The 21,630-nt window shown below is 26.0% G+C and overlaps 1 protein-coding gene across 1 annotated transcript; it reads right to left on the bottom strand.

The window, feature by feature from the left end:
- Window positions 1-4,779: 4,779 nt before the first annotated feature.
- On the bottom strand, window positions 4,780-7,251 carry LOC137817341 (zinc finger protein CONSTANS-LIKE 1-like). The gene is made up of 3 exons (XM_068620629.1): window positions 6,848-7,251; window positions 6,060-6,233; window positions 4,780-5,339 (listed from the first exon to the last, which is right to left on the bottom strand). The coding sequence occupies exons 1-3, from the start codon at window positions 7,178-7,180 to the stop codon at window positions 5,115-5,117; spliced, it is 732 nt and encodes a 243-aa protein (XP_068476730.1). The 5' UTR covers window positions 7,181-7,251; the 3' UTR covers window positions 4,780-5,114.
- Between the last annotated feature and the right edge of the window lie 14,379 nt (window positions 7,252-21,630).

Raw genomic sequence — 21,630 nt, 5'->3', positions numbered from 1 at the left:
TCTCATTTTATAGCTAGCTAGAGTAGCTCATTATAATGCCATCCATTATTCCCATATCATGCACTTCTTTATTCTTTCTTCTCAAGAAGAAGAGGTGTGAAGTGGGGCTCCCATAAGTTATCATCCACCCTTTGCTTTTCTGCCTCCAACCATACTCTTACTCCTTTGCTAATGGAATGTGCTATATATGTATATATATCACCACTCCCCTCATAGTAGTCTTTAGATTCCAAGAGATAGGTTAACTACTTGTGTTTCTTTTATTCTTTCATTTAATTAGGTTAAGAAGTTCAACCTAAAACTCTTGATAAGTCTAACCGAAAAAATCATCACTAAAAGAAAATTATTAAATGTAAACAAATTTTAGAATGAAAAATAATTAGCTTATATATTAACTAAATTAGATACTATTTTATAGACTAAAAAATTATTAATATTTAGTTTTTAAATTAATATCTAAGTAGTTATCAAAGTTTTAACTATCAATTTTATAATCTAAATATTTGTAGTTTAATCTTATATTACAAGAAAATCATGAAATAAAAACTAATTTTACAGACAAAAAATAAAAATAATTAGTTGCTATAGTGACTAATTTAGAGACTAAAAAAATTTTGGTTTCTAAATTAGTTTCTATTATTGTTAAATGGTTTCTAAATTGGTATCTAATTAGCAACCAATGTTTTTGCTACCAAAATTAGAATCTAAATAATTGGTAGTTAAAATCTTGGTAGCTAATTAGATACCAATTTAGAAATCATTTAACAATTACAGAAACCAATTTTTTTTTTAGTTTATAAAATAGTCTCTAATTTAGTTATTATAGCAACTAATTATTTTTTGTCTCTAAAATTGGTTTATATTTCATAATAATTTTCTTGTAGTGTTGGTAGTTAATTAAATATTAATTTAAAAATATTTATCAATAATATAATATTAATAATTTTTTTTAGTTTATAAAATAGTATCTAATTTAGTCAATATAGAAATCAATTATTTTTTTTTAAATTGATTTTTATGTAATGATTTTTTAATAGTGCATTAACACATTTTTAGTATTTCTTTTAAAAACAAATTTATCATTTTATTATTTTTAATGAACATGTAGCAAAAGATATAAATAAGGGGGAAACAAAAATAAAGAGTAACAATAATTTGGTTTCAACTTTAGTTGTAATTTTGTTGCAATTTATGGATATTAAATGGAGGCCATTAACCTAGTGGCTAACACACCGCCGGCTGAAAAAAAAGATGAACATGGTCAGAGCAACATCATTTTCATAACCCTAACTTAACTAATATTTTAATAAGGATGCTAATAACAGATATTTTTCACTCATTTTCAAATCATTCTAGTTTTTACCTAATAATTTCAAATTTGAATCTTGAATATGCATGTTTGTTTATATTAATTATATTGTGTTTTTTTAAGTAATTCATAGCTTGTGAAACTAAAAATAATAATTTTTAAAAAATTGAATGGATGTGCAATGTTAATTAGTGTAATTTTTTTATACTTAATAAAAAATTAAGTCGTCTTATTTATATATATGAATGTTTGTGTGTGATTAAGATAGTGTATGAACATATTTTATTCTTAATACATTTGATGTTTTTTTATTATTACTTTAAACAGTACTCAAAAGAGATTTGTTATGAAGATAGTATATATTTTGTATTAACCCTGAATTTTAGAACATGTTCAGGTAGTATCTATGAACCCTAACTCCTAAGTAATGATGAGTATAAAGTAGAAAACAGAAGCTAAAATTTTGTGTTCAAGTTAAATATTCCGAAAGGAAAAGAGACTATCAAAAGCAAATCAATAGAAAAATGGAGGTTGCATGCTAGAACATGCCCATAACAAAAATTATTTCAAATATTTTTAGAAACTTGGGTTGTAAAAAAAAGTACACTGATTGATATGGAATAAAGCATTATACTTTCTTAAGGATGAGACAAATCATGGATATTTATCAGAACTTGCATGGAATATATTTAAAACTTTAAAACTAAATTAAATATGACGTTTGGGGGCGTTTTGGGTTGGTGTTGTGAGTGAAATTTGGAGACATAGGAACTCGGTGACCTTCGACAGGAGCGTGGTAGATGCGCTCGAGGTATTTGCACTGGCACATGTAAATGTTTGGTCTTGGATTTTTGCAAAGTCCTGTTGTAATTCCTTTATGTACCCCAACTGGGTTTTGAACCCGGTGGATTGTATGAGGCTGGTTGTTTAATGCTTTCTTGAGTTTGTTTGGTTGTTCCTTATTTAAGTTGAAAGGTGTTCTTTTGTTCGAGGTTGGTAAGGCGCTAGTTCTTTGTGTATAAGGGTTGGACCACCCCTAAAGTGGTTTCCATTTATTTATTTTTTATTGCTGATAAAAAAAATGATTTTCTTAAATTTGTTGTTAACTAATATGGTGAAATTAGATTTTAATCTTACAAGCAAATATATAATTTATATTCTAACTCTTTTATATGTTGCTCGAGGATAATTTTTGTGGTTTAAGTGACTCATTGTTATTACAAGTTCTTCAAATCATTGTAGGAACTTTTTTTTTAGAGTTAACACTAACAAGACCATACTTTCCTGAGTTTATTATTTGAAATTACCTTCACTTAGATAGTTTGACATTAAAGTATTTGCTATGTTAAAGGTAGAAATCATATTTACTATATTCTCATATACAACAGCATAATCAACATAATTTTTTATATCCATAGAACGACAAAATTTTTAATTCAATCTTAAATTACTTTAAAAAGTTTTTTTAATCCAATTAATTATTAAGAATGGTATTATCGATATCCCTTCACACATCTAAATCTATCTAAGTAGGAATTATGTTCAATAAATTCTCGTTATGGTGAATTTTAAGCAAATTTTAAACCTAACTCAACCTTAGAAATTCAATTCATAAAATGAGATCTTCACTCACTTATCTACAATGAAAATTTTAATAGACTCTAAAAATTCTAATAAACTCTAAGTAAACTTTAAACTTAACTCAATCTTACAAATTTAACTCATACGATAAGGTTTACACTTACTTATATATTATGAAATTTCTTATCTTTAATCGATGTGAGATCTCCAACATTAATAATTTAAAAAAAAATACTACATAGAATTAAAATTAGAAACAATATTATGAAAACAAATATATATATATATATATTAGCTAAATGGTTTCTGTATAAGTATTTATAAGAAAATTGTATGTAAGAAGATGGAAAAAAGAAAAAAAGATGTTTTTATTCTCTTGTGTGTATATATACATCACTTGTATAGGAAATATATACTAGTGTAGGAGTCTCTCTTCAACTTACAATATTGCATTCAATAATTACATATAATTTGATAATTATTATTTCCTTAATAATATTTGTATAATTTTATCCAGTAGTATTTTTTTGTTGGGTTGAGATTTCTAAAAAGATTTAAATATCATCTAGAAAAAACACACGTAATACTTTCAATATGCACATTGTGTTTGTGATGCAAATCACAAAAATAATACATTTTATTATGAATGACAATGTTGCATTTAGTGTGCAATGTTAATATTTGATATCAAATCAATAGCGGAAAAGAAATGGTTGTTTAAGCATGTTACTTTCTAGATATTGAAATTTCTCTCAAACTGAGTTAGAATCGAATTCACACTGAGTCTGAATTGAGTTTGTGGCATCTCACACAGAGTTATTGTTAAATATGAATTATGAAAAACGTTGTTTCAAATAATGATAACGATGTTCCAATTTATTTAGTCAAATAAATTAAGATTAGTTTTATTTGAATTGAAGTTTTTTTTTTTGGAGGATAGGTGGTGGGTTAATCATAATCCTTGAATCCCATTAAGATTGTTATGAATGTGTTGTGTCTTTGACCACAAAATGCACAAAGCATGTCACGTGGAAGTGATTTTGACCCATGTCTTCACTGTTTCAGCGAAAGTGCATTGTTCAAAAGCTGCAACCTTCAAACGACATTGCTTATGCCTTATGCTGTGTTATGCTTAAACCTTTTTGACTTTTTTAGTCCTTTTCGGAGCATTAACACCCCAACATTTATTTAGATATACCTTCTCTATAAATCTTGTTCCTGTTCTTGCTAAGTATGAGGAAGATCTGGGATCAGGTATTACAATACTGTGTTTAATCCTTCCTAACTTTCTGCAATTAATACTGATAAAAATATTTATCCAAATGGTAACGGATACCAACATGTTTAAATGCATTAAGTTTAAATAATGATTAATAAAGCTAAGCCGTAAGAAAAATTAGATAATACATTTTTAATTATAATGTAAATGTTAATCTCAGTCCAACAGTAATAAACCATCATTATTACGTCATAAATAGACAAAGGTATGTCATTATATGTTTTTATTGCATAAAATCAAACACTTTCTTAAACGTCGAAACACCTTTTATAAATATTCTCTTGATTGAGAGTCGAAGGTAGAGAGCAAGAAGAAAATGGAGTTGGACTAAATCGGAGAAATGAATTGTTCAATCAATAAGAGATTCTCTCAATCTCCTTTATATAAGAACAATTGGCGGACATCTGAACAATTGACATCCACCGTGGATAGTTTAACCGATCGATGATGCATAACGAAGGATGAATAATTGTGAACTTAAAACTACTGCTTAATTGGGGTTGCAGTTGCCATGACAGTGGTTGAACTTGAAAACAAATTGGGAGCGTTTCATTGTTGTTGTGTCCCAAATACACAGTAAGAAAAAAGTGATAGGTACATCCCCCCAGAGTGCAATGCAAGTGATGGTCACTTTCTATTCTCTTTTCAAGCAAGTGCTTCAACAAAAGGGATGTGATGATACATGCTGCAGACTTTAACCACAAGTACAACAACTATTGCCAAAGTTTTCATCCAATAATACATTGCTGCTGAATCCTATAAAAAGTTACAGGGCACTCAAAAACATCACCCTAGATTAAAAGGCTAATAATAAGAATTGCATTGAAGACTCAGAGAACTATATTTACATTACTACTTTGATCTAAACTAAATAAAGTGCACCACAATACTTTGAACATGGAAAACAAACCGAAAAACAACTGAGTTATCAAATATGCAATTATTCTAATAGAATACACCATGGGAGGAACAACTTCCTTGAGACTCCTGACCAAAATTTGCAGCAACTAAGGAATCTAAGATGGTGAACCAATTCTCATCTTCTTCTTCCTCTTCATCTCCACCAGTTTGGCTCCACTGAATTGAAGTGTTCTTGTCAATTTCATCATTCCTTGCAAACCTTCCTCTGATGCGTGGCCTGCTGTCTGCCAATGTTTTCCTGCAAGCATACTGATTCCATGCCAAAAGAAGATAAGTTAACATTTTCACCCTAGTTTTTTCATAACAAAAGAGTATAGGGAAGCACCATTAGAGACATTATAATTTATAACATTACACTATAAATTGATTGTAATATAAAGGGTATATGGTTAATTACACGTTTGATTGATCCTGGTAGTACTCTTAAAGAATAACACAAAATCCATTGGAAGATTTTCATACTTAACAAAATTCTGGACCTGTGGTGAAGCACCAAAACACACCTAAAATCACACTTACTTGTAATGTTTAATGTTTTGTATGGCCACCAGGTGTCTAATAAGCAGAGAGTATGGTGAACAAATTGTCAAATTCTTGTCCTGTTATATAGAAAATGTCTCACTTCTTTTCTGAATCAGGATTTTGTCAAATGGATTATCTTTTAACTTTCTTAACTTCTAATTCAACCTTGGACATGATTTTAATTTTAATCATAGATCATGAAGCCAAACACAGTGTTGTCCACTACATTCGTAGATTTGTGGTCCTTTTGGAATATATAATTTTAGTTGATGCAGTACAGGACTTTATTCACAACAGTAAAACATAGAAAGCTACTAAAAGTTTATGGTTCTTTTGGAATAAACCTTGGTGCATAAAAGTTTAACAGTAAAACATTGAAAACTACTGTAAGTAAATAAATATAATAAAACAGTGATTGTAACTCAAAACATTGAAAACATAGTGAACCTTAATTTTCTTGTTGAAATTCCTCTGGTTCCTTTTGCTTCTGTATCTCTCAATTCTCACCTTCTTCTCCTCTGGGCTATATCTACAGGCTCTGTTCATACCTTCTATGATCATACTACTTTCGCTTGATAACGGACTATCCGAGAGGTGATTATGTTGACCTCCATTAATCCCCTGAACAAAACATTCCATGTCTTTAAAATTATAAAAAAATCATGCATAAACAACCGCATATTACAGCAAATAATCAAGAGGAAGTAAGCATAAGCAAAAAATAAAATAAAAGAATCTCCCAGATTCTCATTAACACCAAATTTTAGTACTAAAATAATCTAACCTCAGTGATCAAATCAATTCAACATAGCTACATACATTAAATCAATTCCTTCCATTCACGGTTATGCTTTGTCTATTCACCAGTCCTTATTACGCAATCAGACTGTTAAACCAGTGTATTGCAAAATTTGACTATTCATAAACGAACTCTACAATAACTTTAAGCTGAAAACAAGGTTTGAACTGAAATAAAAAAGTAAAAGGGTACATCGGGTGACATCAAATTTTGAATTTTTTTAAGTCTGCAAATTTTTTATCGTTTTTTTTTTCTGCAGTAGGTATTTTAATCTACCAGAGTCATTATTTAATTAAACCAGTTTGCACCCAGAACAAGATTCTTCACAAAGTTACGATATTGGTGTTAATTTAACCAGTTTGCACACAAAGATTCTTCACAAAGTGATCTGCACAACATGTGAGTGAGTGCATGAAATGAAGAAGAAAAGGTGTACCTGGAGATCACCGGTACTGCAAACTCTCCTAACTGGAGCATCATGGGAGTCGAGCAATTCGGCGAAGAGAGCAGAAAGAGGGTGGTGGGTGCCATTGTTGTTGTAGTTGAAGGAATTACTGTTGACACTCCTCTGCATAAAGTTGGGAGTGGCCACAGAAGTGGGAGACCCACCATAACTGCTATAGCCACTGCTACAGTTACTACTACTGTTGTTGTTGTTGTTGTAATAGCAGTAACTGGTGTCGAAGTTGTTGAGTTGGGAGAGGGTGTCGAAGTGAGTGAGTTGAGGGAAGAGAGAAGAAGGTGATGCAGTGGTGGAGTGTTCAAACATGGCGGAATGAAGGAGTTGGTAGTGAGAAATGAAGAGAGGGATTGAAGGAAGGAAGATAAATGGTTGAGTGAGTGCAAATGTGTTGCATTTAAACACTTGTGAATTAAGCACAGTGTAACACAGGAAATTATTACACAGTTTAAAATATGTTATTAGTGAAGGTGTGATTGACGTGGAGGATGACGTAATGATTTGATTGAAGTAGGGAAAGAGGGTCGTTGACCTTCACACTGAGAGGGTGAGAATGAGAATTAGGTAAAACCTATGAATTAAGATTAAAGATGCTTCTTTTGCTTATTACTATTTGTCACACTCAACTTCTTTCATCCATTTAATTTGCCCTACCCTCACAATTACTACATTTTCTTCAAAATTTCTACCAAATAAAACAAAAATTATCTAAATAATCTAAATTTTACATAATTAACATCTACATCGATAAATTGATATGATAAGTCTCATAAAAATAATAATGTAAAATATATTATTTGTTTAACATGAAAGACATAATGTACCGGTCGGAATCGAACGAAACCTAGTTTTAGGTTTCGATACTCGATTCCGATCTACTAAAATATTCAAAATGCATTAAGATCGGGAGAGAATTAACAAGCATAAATGTAAAAAAAAAATAGGTAGTACGTTATTAATCACGATTCAAACATTAATATGGTCCAATAATAATGGACTTATAATAAACATATAAATAATCACAAATTTCAAGTAAAATATATGTCATTATTGCGCATTAATTACATCGAAATCGAGTACTTATTTGAGTGTCAGAGCACCTTTTGCTGGTATCTTCCCTATCGAAAGTCTAAAAAAAAGGAGAGCTTAATTGAAGTGAAAAAGCAAAAATAAAGAAAAGAAAGTAACTCAAACTAGTTTGAGAAATGCAAGAAATGGTGTAAACCCCGATTAAGACAAATGAGTAAATTATTTAATGAAAAAAATCCTCTAAATCTCTTTTGTACGAGAATAGATTATATATTAAAATTATGTATTATCTTAATGGTATGTTAAAATTTATAAAAAAAATAAACAATAGTAAAATGGTAACTGTTTTATACGGACTATAATTTAAAACAATAAATTCTATTTCAATTTATATATTTCATGTCATAAACATAAAAAAAATAAGTATTTACATACTCACAATAGTTTAATTAATACTATAAAAAAAATCATTAAATAATAATTAATTTTAAAGACTAAAATAATTAGTTACTATAATAACTAAATTAAAAACTATCCTATAGACTAAAAAAATTATTGATTTTTAGATTAGTTTCTATTATTGATAAGTAGTTTCTAAGACTGATATCAAAATATTTGGTAGAAAAACCTTAGTAGCTAATTAGATATAAATTTAGAAACTATTTATCAATAATAAAAACTGATTTAGAAACCAATAATTTTTTTAATCTTTAAAATGGTTTATAATTTATTTCTTGTCTATAAAATTATTATTTTTTAATAATTTTTTTGTATTGTAACTTTATAATCTATTTATTTTTTTCAACCCAAAAGGGATTGTTCTACATGTATTTAACAATTTTTTGTTTATTTCCTTGCAAATAGGATATTAATGAGACAAAAAAAAGGACAGAGAATACCCATAACATACAGACAAATCTTAATACAACAGACAAATCTTAATTAGTGTTTCATTTATTCTACTCTTAATTAAACAGATGTAACTTAGTTCAATAATATATACAAATAGTTCCAATTTTTATAATACTTGTATTCATTTCTTATAAATAAAATATACATTTCATTAGGAATAAACAACTTAAAACAATGTCTAGTATATATATATATATATATATATATATATATATATATATATATATATATATATATTTATATTTGATTGATTAATTAACAAAATTAAAATAAATAACATAATTATCAAATGTAAATTTACCCTTAAGGAGTTAGAGGTTTTAGGGCTCTTTCAATAAACTTAATCAAACATATTATTAGTAGTAGAAACACATATATTTTTTATTTTTATCATTTATATATAGTTATATTTAATATTAACAAAATAAAAAATAGTATTTGCATATTTATATTTATATTTATATTTATATTATTACTATAAATTTAAAGTTCATTTTAATAAACACAATATACATTAGAAGGTACATAAATATTTAATATTTTGAGTGCACCTATTATAATTGTAATAGAAAGATAGTTAACCATTCAAAATTATAACATATATTTATGTATAAAATAATTTACAATATCATAATTTTACAAATTATTCTTTAAGTGGGAAACCGAAATAAAGATTAATATTCACTTTTCCGTCTCCTATCATTTCAAACAAAATAAAGTTTGTGTTAATGAATATACTTATTATTAAATTATAATAATTAAGTAAATTTATATTGCTTAATTAAATAACATAATTTATCTTTTGAAAGAGTCTTTGTAATTATGTCTAAAACACATCATTTAGAATTTATTGAATTTAAAAAATAAAAAATACATATATAATGATAATAAAAATAAAATACAGGATAATTTTTTGAATTTTTAAAAATTAAAAAAATACACATATAATAATAATAAAAATAAAAAACACAGATACATAATTTTTTTATTAACACAATAAAATGTGGGATAAGTATATAATAATATTATTAAAGGAAAACAAACACCTTATAGATAGAAACACATACAAAAAGAACAATGTATGAATATTTTGCTTTGGCACAGTATATCCTATAATAGGTTATACAATTTTACAATCCATTCAGCAATTCATTTGTAACATTTTTTTTTACAAATCTTCTGTTTTTTTGTGCATGAAAATGTTTTTAGGTGGACCAATTATTTATTTATGTTTCTTCACCCTTCCAATAAACCATACTCATTTTTTTAGGTTTAGTGACATTATATCTAAAAGAAATTAATTTTAATTACCATGGCTTCTTTCAATTTATTTAATAATACAAGCAATCTGAAAATAAATGATATAAAAGAAAGATATATAATATAAATTGAGAAAGAGACCTTTTTAAAACCTTAAACAGTATAAAAATAAATATCCAATGATTCTCAATAAATTTGATAGCAAGATAGTACAGAGTCTCACACATGCTCGAAAGAATGATTTTTAACATTTTCTCCCGTGATACTTTGGATTATATATATATATATATATATATATATATATATTTATATTTATATAATTCCAAAGGTTACAGAAAACTGGTACCTAAGAAGCATTTGACCCCACCACTTGCTGTGATTAATTATTTTTCAACATCTCTTCCATGTGACACTCATGGACACTGGCAAAAGTGCAGCAAAATTTTAACATTTTATGGGTCTGAATGAAAAATAATATATATATATATATAAGATTTTTTTCATACAATTATAGTAATTAATATTTTTTTTCTCGATTACACTTGAAGGAATCTCCATACGTTTTAATTTTATAGATTAAATTTGGAGTTTTGACATGCTTAAAATTATTTGAAATAACTCTGATATTTAAATATTATAAAATGACATATTTTATTATAAATACTACTTTTATACTCATAAATACATACAAAAGTAAAACATTACATGTGAAAAGAGTTTAATTTTTTTTAAAGTAATTTTTTTAATATGTTATCTCTTTTGGAAGTATTATTAATCTGTAAAAAAAATAATATCAAATGAAAATATAATTTAAAAAAATCACTATTAAAAAATCATTAAATTGAAACTAATATTAAAGAAAAAATAATTACTCTAAATTAATACTATTTTAAATATTAAAAAATTATTTATATTAAATTATTTTCTAAATTTATAAAATGGTTTATAAATTGGTATTTAATTTGCTACCAAATACTTAAGATTATAAATTTGATAGTTAAAACTTTAGTAGCTAATTATATACTAACCTAAAAATTAGTTTATAAATTTATAAATTACTTTAGATATCAATAATTTTTTAGTCTTTAAAATAATATGTAATTCAATCAATACCACAATTAATTATTTATTTGTTGTCTTTAAAATTAATTTGTATTTAATGATTTTCTTGTATTGAATCATAAAAAAAATAAAAAAAATTACATTATATTATATGCATTTTGAAATGATTTAAATTTTCTAATCCTATTTTAAGTTAAAAATTTCTATATGTTCTAATCTAATTCTTTAAAATTTTGTTACTCATTTATTTTTAATTTCTTCAATTGTTTCTATAAATAATGATTCTTTTTCTCTAAATACTTGCAACATGAAATAAATTATGAAGTAATGTGATCCTGTATAATATGCTAAAATAATAATAATAATAATAATAATTATTATTATTATTATTATTATTATTATTTTAATTAGTTATCTCAAGAATTTGTAATGTTACCTATCCCACTAAAATCAAGTATAATGTTACTTGTTTAAAAGACATACCTATTATATTTTTTATCATATGGAAATAAAAATTACTTAATTATTTATCATAATCCATGTAGCTTTGTTAATTTTACTTGTGTGTTTTCTACTTATTTTGAAAAAAATTGTTGATGAGTGGAAGGTGACAAAATATGATTCCAGATGAAAATCAATAATTATAACATATAATTAAAAAGACAAATAGTTGTATAATTTACAATGTGATTAGAATAATAATTTTTTTTAATTTACGTGACAATAATCACTTGTATATAAATGTACATTTATTATTAAGAAAATAATAATTATTAAATTATACGTAATTATTGTATGTAATATTTTATAATATTGTACGATGTTGTATTTAATTATATGCAATTAATTTAATAATGTTAGGATCTCATGATTAATGATTCCTACCTAATTGAACTGAAATTTGAAGAGAAAGTCTCCCTACACTAATATATATATATATATATATATATATATAATAATAATAAAAACTTCTTCTTTCTTCTTACCATCTTCTTACCTACAATTCTTTTTAGACATAGTTATTTAGTCAATAAATCTATTTCTTATCTTTACAAAATTTCTAACATTTTAGATTTATATTCAAGTATACAACATAATAGAAGTGAGATTAAATCTAATGTTGACTCATGAATTATAACTTCAATATGTAATAATTACGATCTCTAACGATATGTTTAAGAGTTATTTAAAGGATATCATGAAAATACATATAAACTTTCAATTTTGTAAAGAAAAACACGAGACTTATAGTGCTTTACAAGCTTTAAACAAAACCAAACACAAGTATTTAAAATGACAATGCAATTTATCAATATTGATTAATTAGTTTAGATATTTAGTTAGATTCTTAATCATAGTTAGGCCGAGACAAAGTTACCTAGTTTTAGGTTGTTAGGGAAGATTTAGAATTTGATCATGGAGATTCAAAGTTCAAATTTTCTCCACCCATCATCATTGGGAGATGAACAGCACTATAAATATCTAGTATTTTGGTGCATGTTGTTATCAAAATGAGAAACCCATTTCATAAACTCCTTACCTAAGAAAGTATTTATTTATTATAGTACAACAATTTTCTAACTACATACCGTAAAATATTATCACACTAAACTATTTTGTGGATATATTTTGAAGAGGTATTCATAAACTAAGATTAATTAAGGTAATCCAAAGCGTATTAGGCTAACATTGGAAACTTTCTCCATTATATTTTTGAGGCCCAATAACTTCCAAAGACAAAACTTGGATTAAGATGCTTCTATCTTTTCTCATCAATTTTAAGTCTTGGGGTTCCTTCTGAATAGAGGCACCAACTTGCAGTTCCTTCTGTCACTAATTGATGTCTCATTAAATGCTAAACTGACACATTTCCTATGATTTGCATATGGAAACAGTTGTTTTACAGTAAACTGGAGTGGGAACAGAAATAGTGTTTTACCATACTTCAAAATAAAATAAAATAAATATTTAATATTTGTACCTGTTTACTTTATGACTCATCACTTAACTTTTCAACTGGATCGTTACTCTATATTTAATAATTGAAACGATCTAATCAGTAAATTTTAAATGACGAGTGATTATTTATAAAACAATGAATAACAGTTATATGACTAATCCAAATGATTCATAACTCAAAGAAGAACATCCGAAGTACAATCTATCTTATTCCATACCTTTAACTCTTATACTATAGAGAATTTGTTATCTTTATGCTCCTATTAACTTAAGCATAAGAGAGTTATTTTCATGTGAACCTCCCATCTCACATTAGAGATCAGTTGGAACTTAATTTCAAAGAACAACTTAGTTCTCACTGAATTGCACTCCCGAATTTATTTCTAGTAATTTATTTCTAGTAGGAGCACTACAAACATTCTTAGTTTCTCTTTGTATATATTTATAGTTTTTATTTTATTTTTTTATAGTTTTAGTCTCCATTCATTCTTTGTTTTACTTTCTGTCTTTTTAATTATATTTAAAATAAATGTATTAAGGACGTAATGTTCGTATATATCCAGATTTTTTACTTTAATTTAAATAAAAAAGAAATATTATTTCTTATATCTTTCACTTACTTTTTTTTTTTCTTTATCTCTGTTTTTTTATAGTAATTTGCATTTTTTTTTCTTTTGTTTATCTCTGTTTTTTTTATAGTAATTTGCATATGGAAACAGTTGTTTTCTAATAAACTGGAGTGGGAGCAGAAACGGTGATGGAGCAGTGCAGAGGCATTTTTACGAAGGTAGGTCCAATGGAATCGTCGATAATAAAGTAGCATCTATGGTTCTTTGAACAAAAGCATAAAATGATTTGGCACCTAGACTTGAACGAATACAGAAAACAGAGTTGCATGAAGTGAATGTTACCAGAAATAAAATGATTTAGCAAAAGAAATAGGTGAGTGAGTGTGAATGGGTGGGACAATAACCAGACGGATTCGAAACTAGAATTTGGGTGGGTAGTTCGGGAACAATGTTGATCCCAAAGAGCAATCGATTGCATTTGGAGGGTTCCATTCATGTTATGAAACATCTTTGTCACCATTTTTTGGTCCCCACAACACGTTCTGCATCTGCACACAATCTTTTTCCTCTAACTCTCACTTCCGTAGAGCATTCGCAACTTGGATTCACCATTTATTTTCCACACACATTTCCCTCATTTCATATGCTTTTTCTCAAATAAACATGTACTACCACCATAGCATTTCAACTTGCTTTCTCTTGTTCATAGATCTAACTCATTATTCTTACCAAGTCACACATTTCTTCTTTTACTTCTGAAGTTTCCAACATCGTTTATAATTTTCTGTTCTGTTATACCAAATTGGTTTTAAGTTGATAGTGTTCCTTCTTTTTAAGAGTTACATGACATTGTTTTGGTTCACTAAACATTAAATATTATCATCATCCCATATTGTCTCGTACCAGTATCACACTCTTGTGTCATATAGAACAATACACAATTTTTCAATTTCAACTAATTATTAAAACGAGTATCAGATGACTATGTATATTGTTTGCAAGGAATTTATATTTCCAATGATGATATAAAACTTATATTATTTTGTTTTAATTAAAAAGACTTTTTTTTTTAAAAGAACTGCAACACGAGAATTTATGAATTTTTTAAAATTATTCTTGCTAGATGTGTTTGGATTGAGGATAAAATTTGTACCAAGGGGAGAGAGGATAAATTTGTAAGGAATAGAAAATATGTTTGAAGTTGTTTGGATTGATGGATGATAGAGGAATTTGTAAATATGATTTGTTGAAATTTATGAATAATATGATAATTCACTACAAGAAAATCATGAAATAGAAACCAATTTTTAGAGACCAAAATAATTAGTTGTAAGAAATTTTGATTTATAAATTAGTTTATATTATTGTTAAATAGTTTCTAAATTAGTATCTAATTAGCAACCAAAGTTTTAACTATCAATTATTTAGTTTCTAAATTTGGTCTCTAAAACCTTGGTTGCTAATTAGATACCAATTTAGAAACTATTTAACAATAATATAAACTAATTTAGAAATCAAAATTTATTTTAGTTTCTAAAATGGTCTCTAATTTAGTTACTATTGCCACTAATTATTTTGATCTCTAAAAATTGGTTTCTATTTCATGATTTTCTTGTAGTGATTGCGAGAAAATTCAGAAATTATTTTAAAGATGTAGAATGTAACTTGTAAGCTTACAAATTTATCTTTGTTATTAAAAAATATTTGAATAATGAATTATGATATATTTTATTTGTGTAGATTTAAATTAATTATATATATATATAATATCTATAATTATTTGTATTTTTTAATATAAAAAATAAAAATATAATAGATTGTAGTAAATTGAAATAAATTTATTAAATATATTAACATTTATGAAAATAATAAGAAACACTCATTCCTTCCTCTCTGTTCATCTCATACCTGAAAACAAAGAGAGGGTTAATTGTAGAATATTATGATAAGATTCGGTGCATTCAGATACATCAACCTAATAGTATCAATTGAAACATTTTGTAGGAATGGTTTACCCAAAAACTTTCACATCTGATTTTTGAATCATAATTAAATAAGTTGACTTTTATATTGTAAATAGTAAAAATAAAAGTCTTCAATGAAAATGTTATCCCATAAACATTTATACTTCAGCAATCATTGTTGCATAATTCTTAGCGTATTAATTAGAAATCATATAATCTACTCTTGGCATTTATCTCTTAAAATCTTCTTAGAACAAGTCTAAACCATCTTAATATGCTTTTATTTATGTTATAATATAAATATTATAAAATTGTCATTCAATAATAGCATAATATAAACATTTGGTTGAAAAAGCATTAGGCAAAGTGTGTTTACACCCTCTATATGGGTTGACTTTTCATCAAAGGTTACATCAAAAGGTCAAACAATATTCTTGATTCAATTGCAAGTGGGGTTTGTGTTTTCCAATTTGATTTTTGAAGAAATGAAAATTGATTTAGCTATGGTATTGGAGCATTGAGTGAAAGAACTTTATGAAGAGTTAGGGTTTGTTTGTTTGCAATGAGAAGACGTTGAAGAAAAAAGGAGAAAAGAGGAGAAAAGAAAAGAATCTTGTAGCACCGGCCTAATGGGACTAATACTATCTATCCAATGAACAGTGTACACCCAAACTAGGTATGGCCCAATAAGGCCCTTTTCTATAGGTTTGTGGGCTCTTTTCAACACCATTAACAGTCTCCCCCACTCACTTCACTCATTCATTTTGACTCTCTTGCCATTCTCTTCTAAATAACCTTTTTTTTTTAATAAATTTCACAACTTTCCTTCTAATATTCATTCACAATATAAATTGAAAACACCCATCAAAAAGGGTAGAAATAAATAAGACACAAGGAAAAGAAAAATGGATGGTGTAGTGGGATGTCAACACTACTTTCTTCCCATTGAGAAAGACAAGAAGAATAAGACCCATACCCTACTATATGTTCACAAAATTTCCCAAATTCTTAATGAATAATGGCAATGGAAAAAATGAAAAACTCAATCATTCTTTCACACTTTGTCTTTGCAGCGCTATAACGTTTAGTACTCGAATTTTGAATTGAGATATTTTCTCTACCTCTTCTTATTTTGAAAAAGCAAGAGCACCATGCATTCTTGAATTGATAATCATCTTTCGGCTAACTTAGTTTCCTCCGTCCGTCGGGACCAACAAAGGATAGTACATAAATATGCACTGAATCCAAATTCAATACATAATTTTAGTATTCAAAGAATCTTCTTTTAGATTCTTCTTTTTCATTCTATTTTGAATTTTCAAAAGGATTAGTAATCTTTAACTTTTTTAGAAATCCTTCATCAGTCGTTGTGAATGATCTATTTTTTTCTTAATCTCTATGACTTGTTTCTACGGAATCGAGATCAAAAACACTAAAAATAATAAATAGAACCATCTTATTTGATTTGTTCTCAATAGCCATAAGATGATCATCTTCCACATCAATTAAAGATAAAAAAAATTATAATATATAATTAGGTGCAAACTTCATCTTATAAACTAGTTTTATAATATCGACTTAAATTTAGAGTCTACTTTTTAATATTTTATTATTTAATGTCCATGTAAAACATATGGGTGCATTTGTGACTAACAATAACACACTTGCTTGAATGTCTTTTCTAAGAACTTTGATTGAGGCCTCAAGAATTTGAAAAGGGAGCTAACAAAGATAGAGTGGAAAATGGATAGAGATCAAATCCTTACACTTAAGTTTAGCCTGTCATCTCCTACATATCACTTTCTTAGTTGTCACATTGCTAAACTTTAATGGCTCACATTTTCTCTGTCAACATCATTTTTATTAGAAACTATCTCATTGGGCTTTGGATATCTACAATTTGCCAATGCTCCTTCTCATGTGTCACTTCAAATTGGACCTCAATGGAGCTTCACTTCTTGGCCCCTTTCACCTCCAAGCTCCACGTTCATGCTCATTTTCTGCTAGACCATCACTACTTCAACATTCTTTCAATTCCTCTTCGTTTTAATGTATAAATATGTATGCAAATACAACTTTAGTTCAATTTTATGATGTTCATTCACCTACATTTTTGTTACATTTTATAATGTTCAATTAGAGTCACGTACATTAATCACCTCATAAGGTAAGGAGAAAAAAAATACCCAAGTGAGATAAACTAAAACATATTAATTAGCACATAACTTTAACCAACTTCAAGGAAATAGCAAAGCATATTGGACATATTCCCAACAGTTAATGAAAAAAAGGAAGATTGTAAAGATATCAAAGATTAGTAAGAATAATATTTAACCATTATACATTCTCTTACGAGCAAAAAGAAAATTAGAAAATAAACTATGTATTAATGCTTTGTTTGGAGGAGAGAATAAATTTAAAAGAGGAATTTTGAAAGAAAATTAGATTGTTCGAATGAAGGTAAATAAAGTGAAAATGAACATGAAAGTTTATGAATTATGTGATGAGTCTAATTGAAATTTTAATTGATAAAAAAAAAATTAAAAATTTAATCTAAAAATAATTTTAAAAAATATAAAATAAATTAAAATAAAAGATCATTATAAATTGTAATAGATAAAAAATGTATTTGAATATAATAATAAATTAATTTAAATTTTAATATAAAATAAATAATGCATTTCGATATATTATTAAAATAAAATATTAATATTCATTTATTATTTTAATATTTGTTTAAATTATTTATTTACAAAATGTAATTATTAATAAAAGTAAATTGTATTATAAAACAAACAATCTATTAAAATTATATTTTTCAAACTTTGTTCGTAATTTTAAACGAGAAATTTAAGTCTTAATTCTTTCTCGATGAACATTAACTTGAATTTCACGTTTTCATTTCATTTCCTATTAAACATGATTTCTCCGTGTTTTTATCGATAGAGACAAATATAAAAGTATAAAATATAATTATATTAGAATCACATCATTACCCATTACTCACCATGATAAATTTAATGAGTTTTAATGATAATTAATTTTACAGTTATATCAACAATAAATTTTTTTTATTGATTCACAATGTTAAATTTTGGGTGCATAAACTTAAAAAGAGTGACAATTTATTGAAAAATATTGTATTTAAAGTATAGAAGAGTTAAAAAAGTGGGGAAAAAAATGTAGGTGCCCTATTAATCTAAAGCTTCCCAAATAAATAGGGTGTTTGTGATAAGAAACAAGTTATAGTTGGGAATGTGCATAGGTCAACTAAAATCTTAGTTCTCTATAAAATAGTTAAGACTTCAACTAATGAATAAGAAGACATGATGATGATTGTGGAATGTTGAGTCAAAAGGACCTTGTTGGCTGTTAGGCAGTGTTTGGATGCTAATTCACAATCACACACACAGACAAATGTTGCAGTATGAAGAAGCTCTTATACTATGTCCACCGATTTCATAATCATTCATCTATCTTAATTTCAACAAACCATTTAGCATATTTTCTTTGTTGCTGGTTTCAAAATTTATCTAGCAGTAATAATTTCCATGGTTCAATCATTCGAAAATAAAGTAACAAAAGTGCAACCACTCATTTTTTTCTTCTCAAAACTCTACACGTATTTACATTAAAGACCAATGTTAATGATCAACCCTTTCACAAGTGGGATAAGAAACATAAAAGTTGTATAGTGGAGTTATCAAACAAGTTAACTTAAGAGATGATATATGGTGTAAAAAATTCATTTCATTTATTTATTTTTATTAAAAATAAACTTTATATCTTTATAAATTTTATAAAAAAATTTACATTCACTTATATATTATAAAATATTTTTTATTTTTATTGATATAGAATTTTTTAGATATAAAAATTTTCATGTTAAATATTACTATGAATTTTTTTTATGTAAAAATTTTTAATATAGAATTTTTATATACAAATTAACATCTCATCTAAGTATCTAAGTATTATATAGGATCTTTACAAAATTATGGTCTTGTATTAAAAAGTTTATTTTAAGTTTAACTAAATTTTTAAAAATTAATTTATAAAATATGATTTATTTTGTATCCTTTATATACTATAATATAGGATTATCTTTAGTTAACGTATATCTTTTAACATTTTTCACTTGTATTTATTAGAATTACATCTTAAAGCTTAAACAAATTGTTTGATTCTAAGTCTGAGTGAAATTTACTGGTAACCATTGTTAGCATTAAGAAATATCTAAGTTAATGACAACTTTTGACCTTAAATACACTACTCTTTTAATTAATTTATATTATTAAAAAGATTGTTAATTCAATTAATAACATTAAATTTGGTAATAAATTAGAGTTTTTTTTTCAAATAACCTTCAGTAGTATGGGAACTTCAAATTAGTTTTTTTTTTTCACTTAACTAAAGTTATCTTTCTCTTCATTTCAACCGTGGAATGAATTATTGCCAGAAAATGAAACGATAAAAGTTTATCTTATAACAAAATTTTCATTGAAATACGGTGATGTGATGAAAGTCTTCAATTTAATATTTGAATATTTTATATAACATGAAATCTTAAAAATAAAAAGTATTCATTTATTAAAATTAAATTAAATTTTAAATATATAAAAATGAAAGTACAGATAAAATTTTGGAAAAAAGTATTTTAAAAAAAATTAACATGGTGAAACTTACTCAAATAAAATAAAGAAGATCTTTACACTAAAATTGTTCTAATTATGGGACACAAGGATAGAAAAAAAATGAGAGGACAACACATCAATTGGGCTTTGATACATTCATTGGGCCTTCCTTGTAAAATTTACATTATAATTTAGCTTTAGCTTTTGTTATCCTAAATAGAAAAAAAAAACATCTGTTTACACCATTCATGTAGAATTATCTAAATATGTGTTTAAATATAATTTAATGCGATTTAATTAAATATTTACATGTTTATTATTATATTTAAAAATTAATGCTGTTTGAAATGATTTTTGAGGGGAAGTAATGCTAATAATTTTTTAATAAATGAAATTGATAATTATCTTATTTTAAGAATAAAAATATACAGTCAACATCTATTTTATCAAAATAATTTTACAAATATTTATCCAAATATTTATCCAATCAGTGTGTGAAAGGCAATAGAAGTTCTTCATTATTTGGACATATTAAATGGCCCAATGGGTATGTCACAAAGGATAGCCCAAAATTTTTCATTATCATGGGCCTTCGCTTCTCTCTGCGGTTCGCGTTCCTTAAGAATACTCTTTTTCAAAATTAATATTTAAAATGTATATTTCGATAATTAAACTCTAATTTATTTTCCGAAATATTTTACATTATAGAAAATAAATACCAGCAGCAACTAAAAGTTTAAAAATTATAAAAAAAATTCTAAGAAATTTAAAATCAGAAATTATTTTTAGAAAGAAAACAAAAAATTGATCACGTGCATGCTTTGTCCAACACGTTATCAGTAGCTTGTTATCTATTTTTTTTTTCTCACTTTTGATTATAATAGCAATTAATATTTATAGACATGGATTCATGGTTTAGGTTTTAGGGTTATCATAATATAGTATTATGTGAGGGTGCTTCTTTCTATTGTTAGATCACTTCCCATTCATTATAGAATAGTTTTTCTACATTTCGATTTTTTTTATTACGAATTACACAGTTTTATTATTCTTTTTATGAGTATTTTTTAGGGAATTACTTTAACAAGTTTAACTTTTATATATTTTATTTTTATTTTGTATAGGTATTCAATAAATAAGAACTTATTATCGCGTCTATTTTATATTAATAAGATTTTTTATATAAAAAAATATTGAAGTGATAATTTTTTTATTATATGGTAAATTATTAAATAAAATTGTTCAACATTATCAAATACTGCAACTATGAAAAAGATGTAAAAATGAGAGAAATAATAATAAATGAAACAAGCTATATCCCACACGTGCGAAGCACATCTCCAGGTCGCATTCTTCAAAATTATAAAAAA

Source organism: Phaseolus vulgaris, unplaced genomic scaffold, assembly GCF_000499845.2.
Source record: "Phaseolus vulgaris cultivar G19833 unplaced genomic scaffold, P. vulgaris v2.0 scaffold_30, whole genome shotgun sequence".
NCBI lineage: Eukaryota > Viridiplantae > Streptophyta > Magnoliopsida > Fabales > Fabaceae > Phaseolus > Phaseolus vulgaris.
Note: the sequence above shows the minus strand (reverse complement) of the source record. Positions and strands in the feature narration are given on the sequence as shown.

Bases quoted from the DNA above. Each gene is read 5' to 3' on its own strand.
- LOC137817341 (XM_068620629.1), bottom strand. From the start codon at position 7,180: ATGTTTGAACACTCCACCACTGCATCACCTTCTTCTCTCTTCCCTCAA. The intron at 6,234-6,847 runs GTACACCTTTTC...TGTTTTGTTCAG, and splicing joins GCAGTACCGGTGATCTCCAG to GGGATTAATGGAGGTCAACA. The intron at 5,340-6,059 runs GTTCACTATGTT...GCATGGAATCAG, and splicing joins ATTTCAACAAGAAAATTAAG to TATGCTTGCAGGAAAACATT.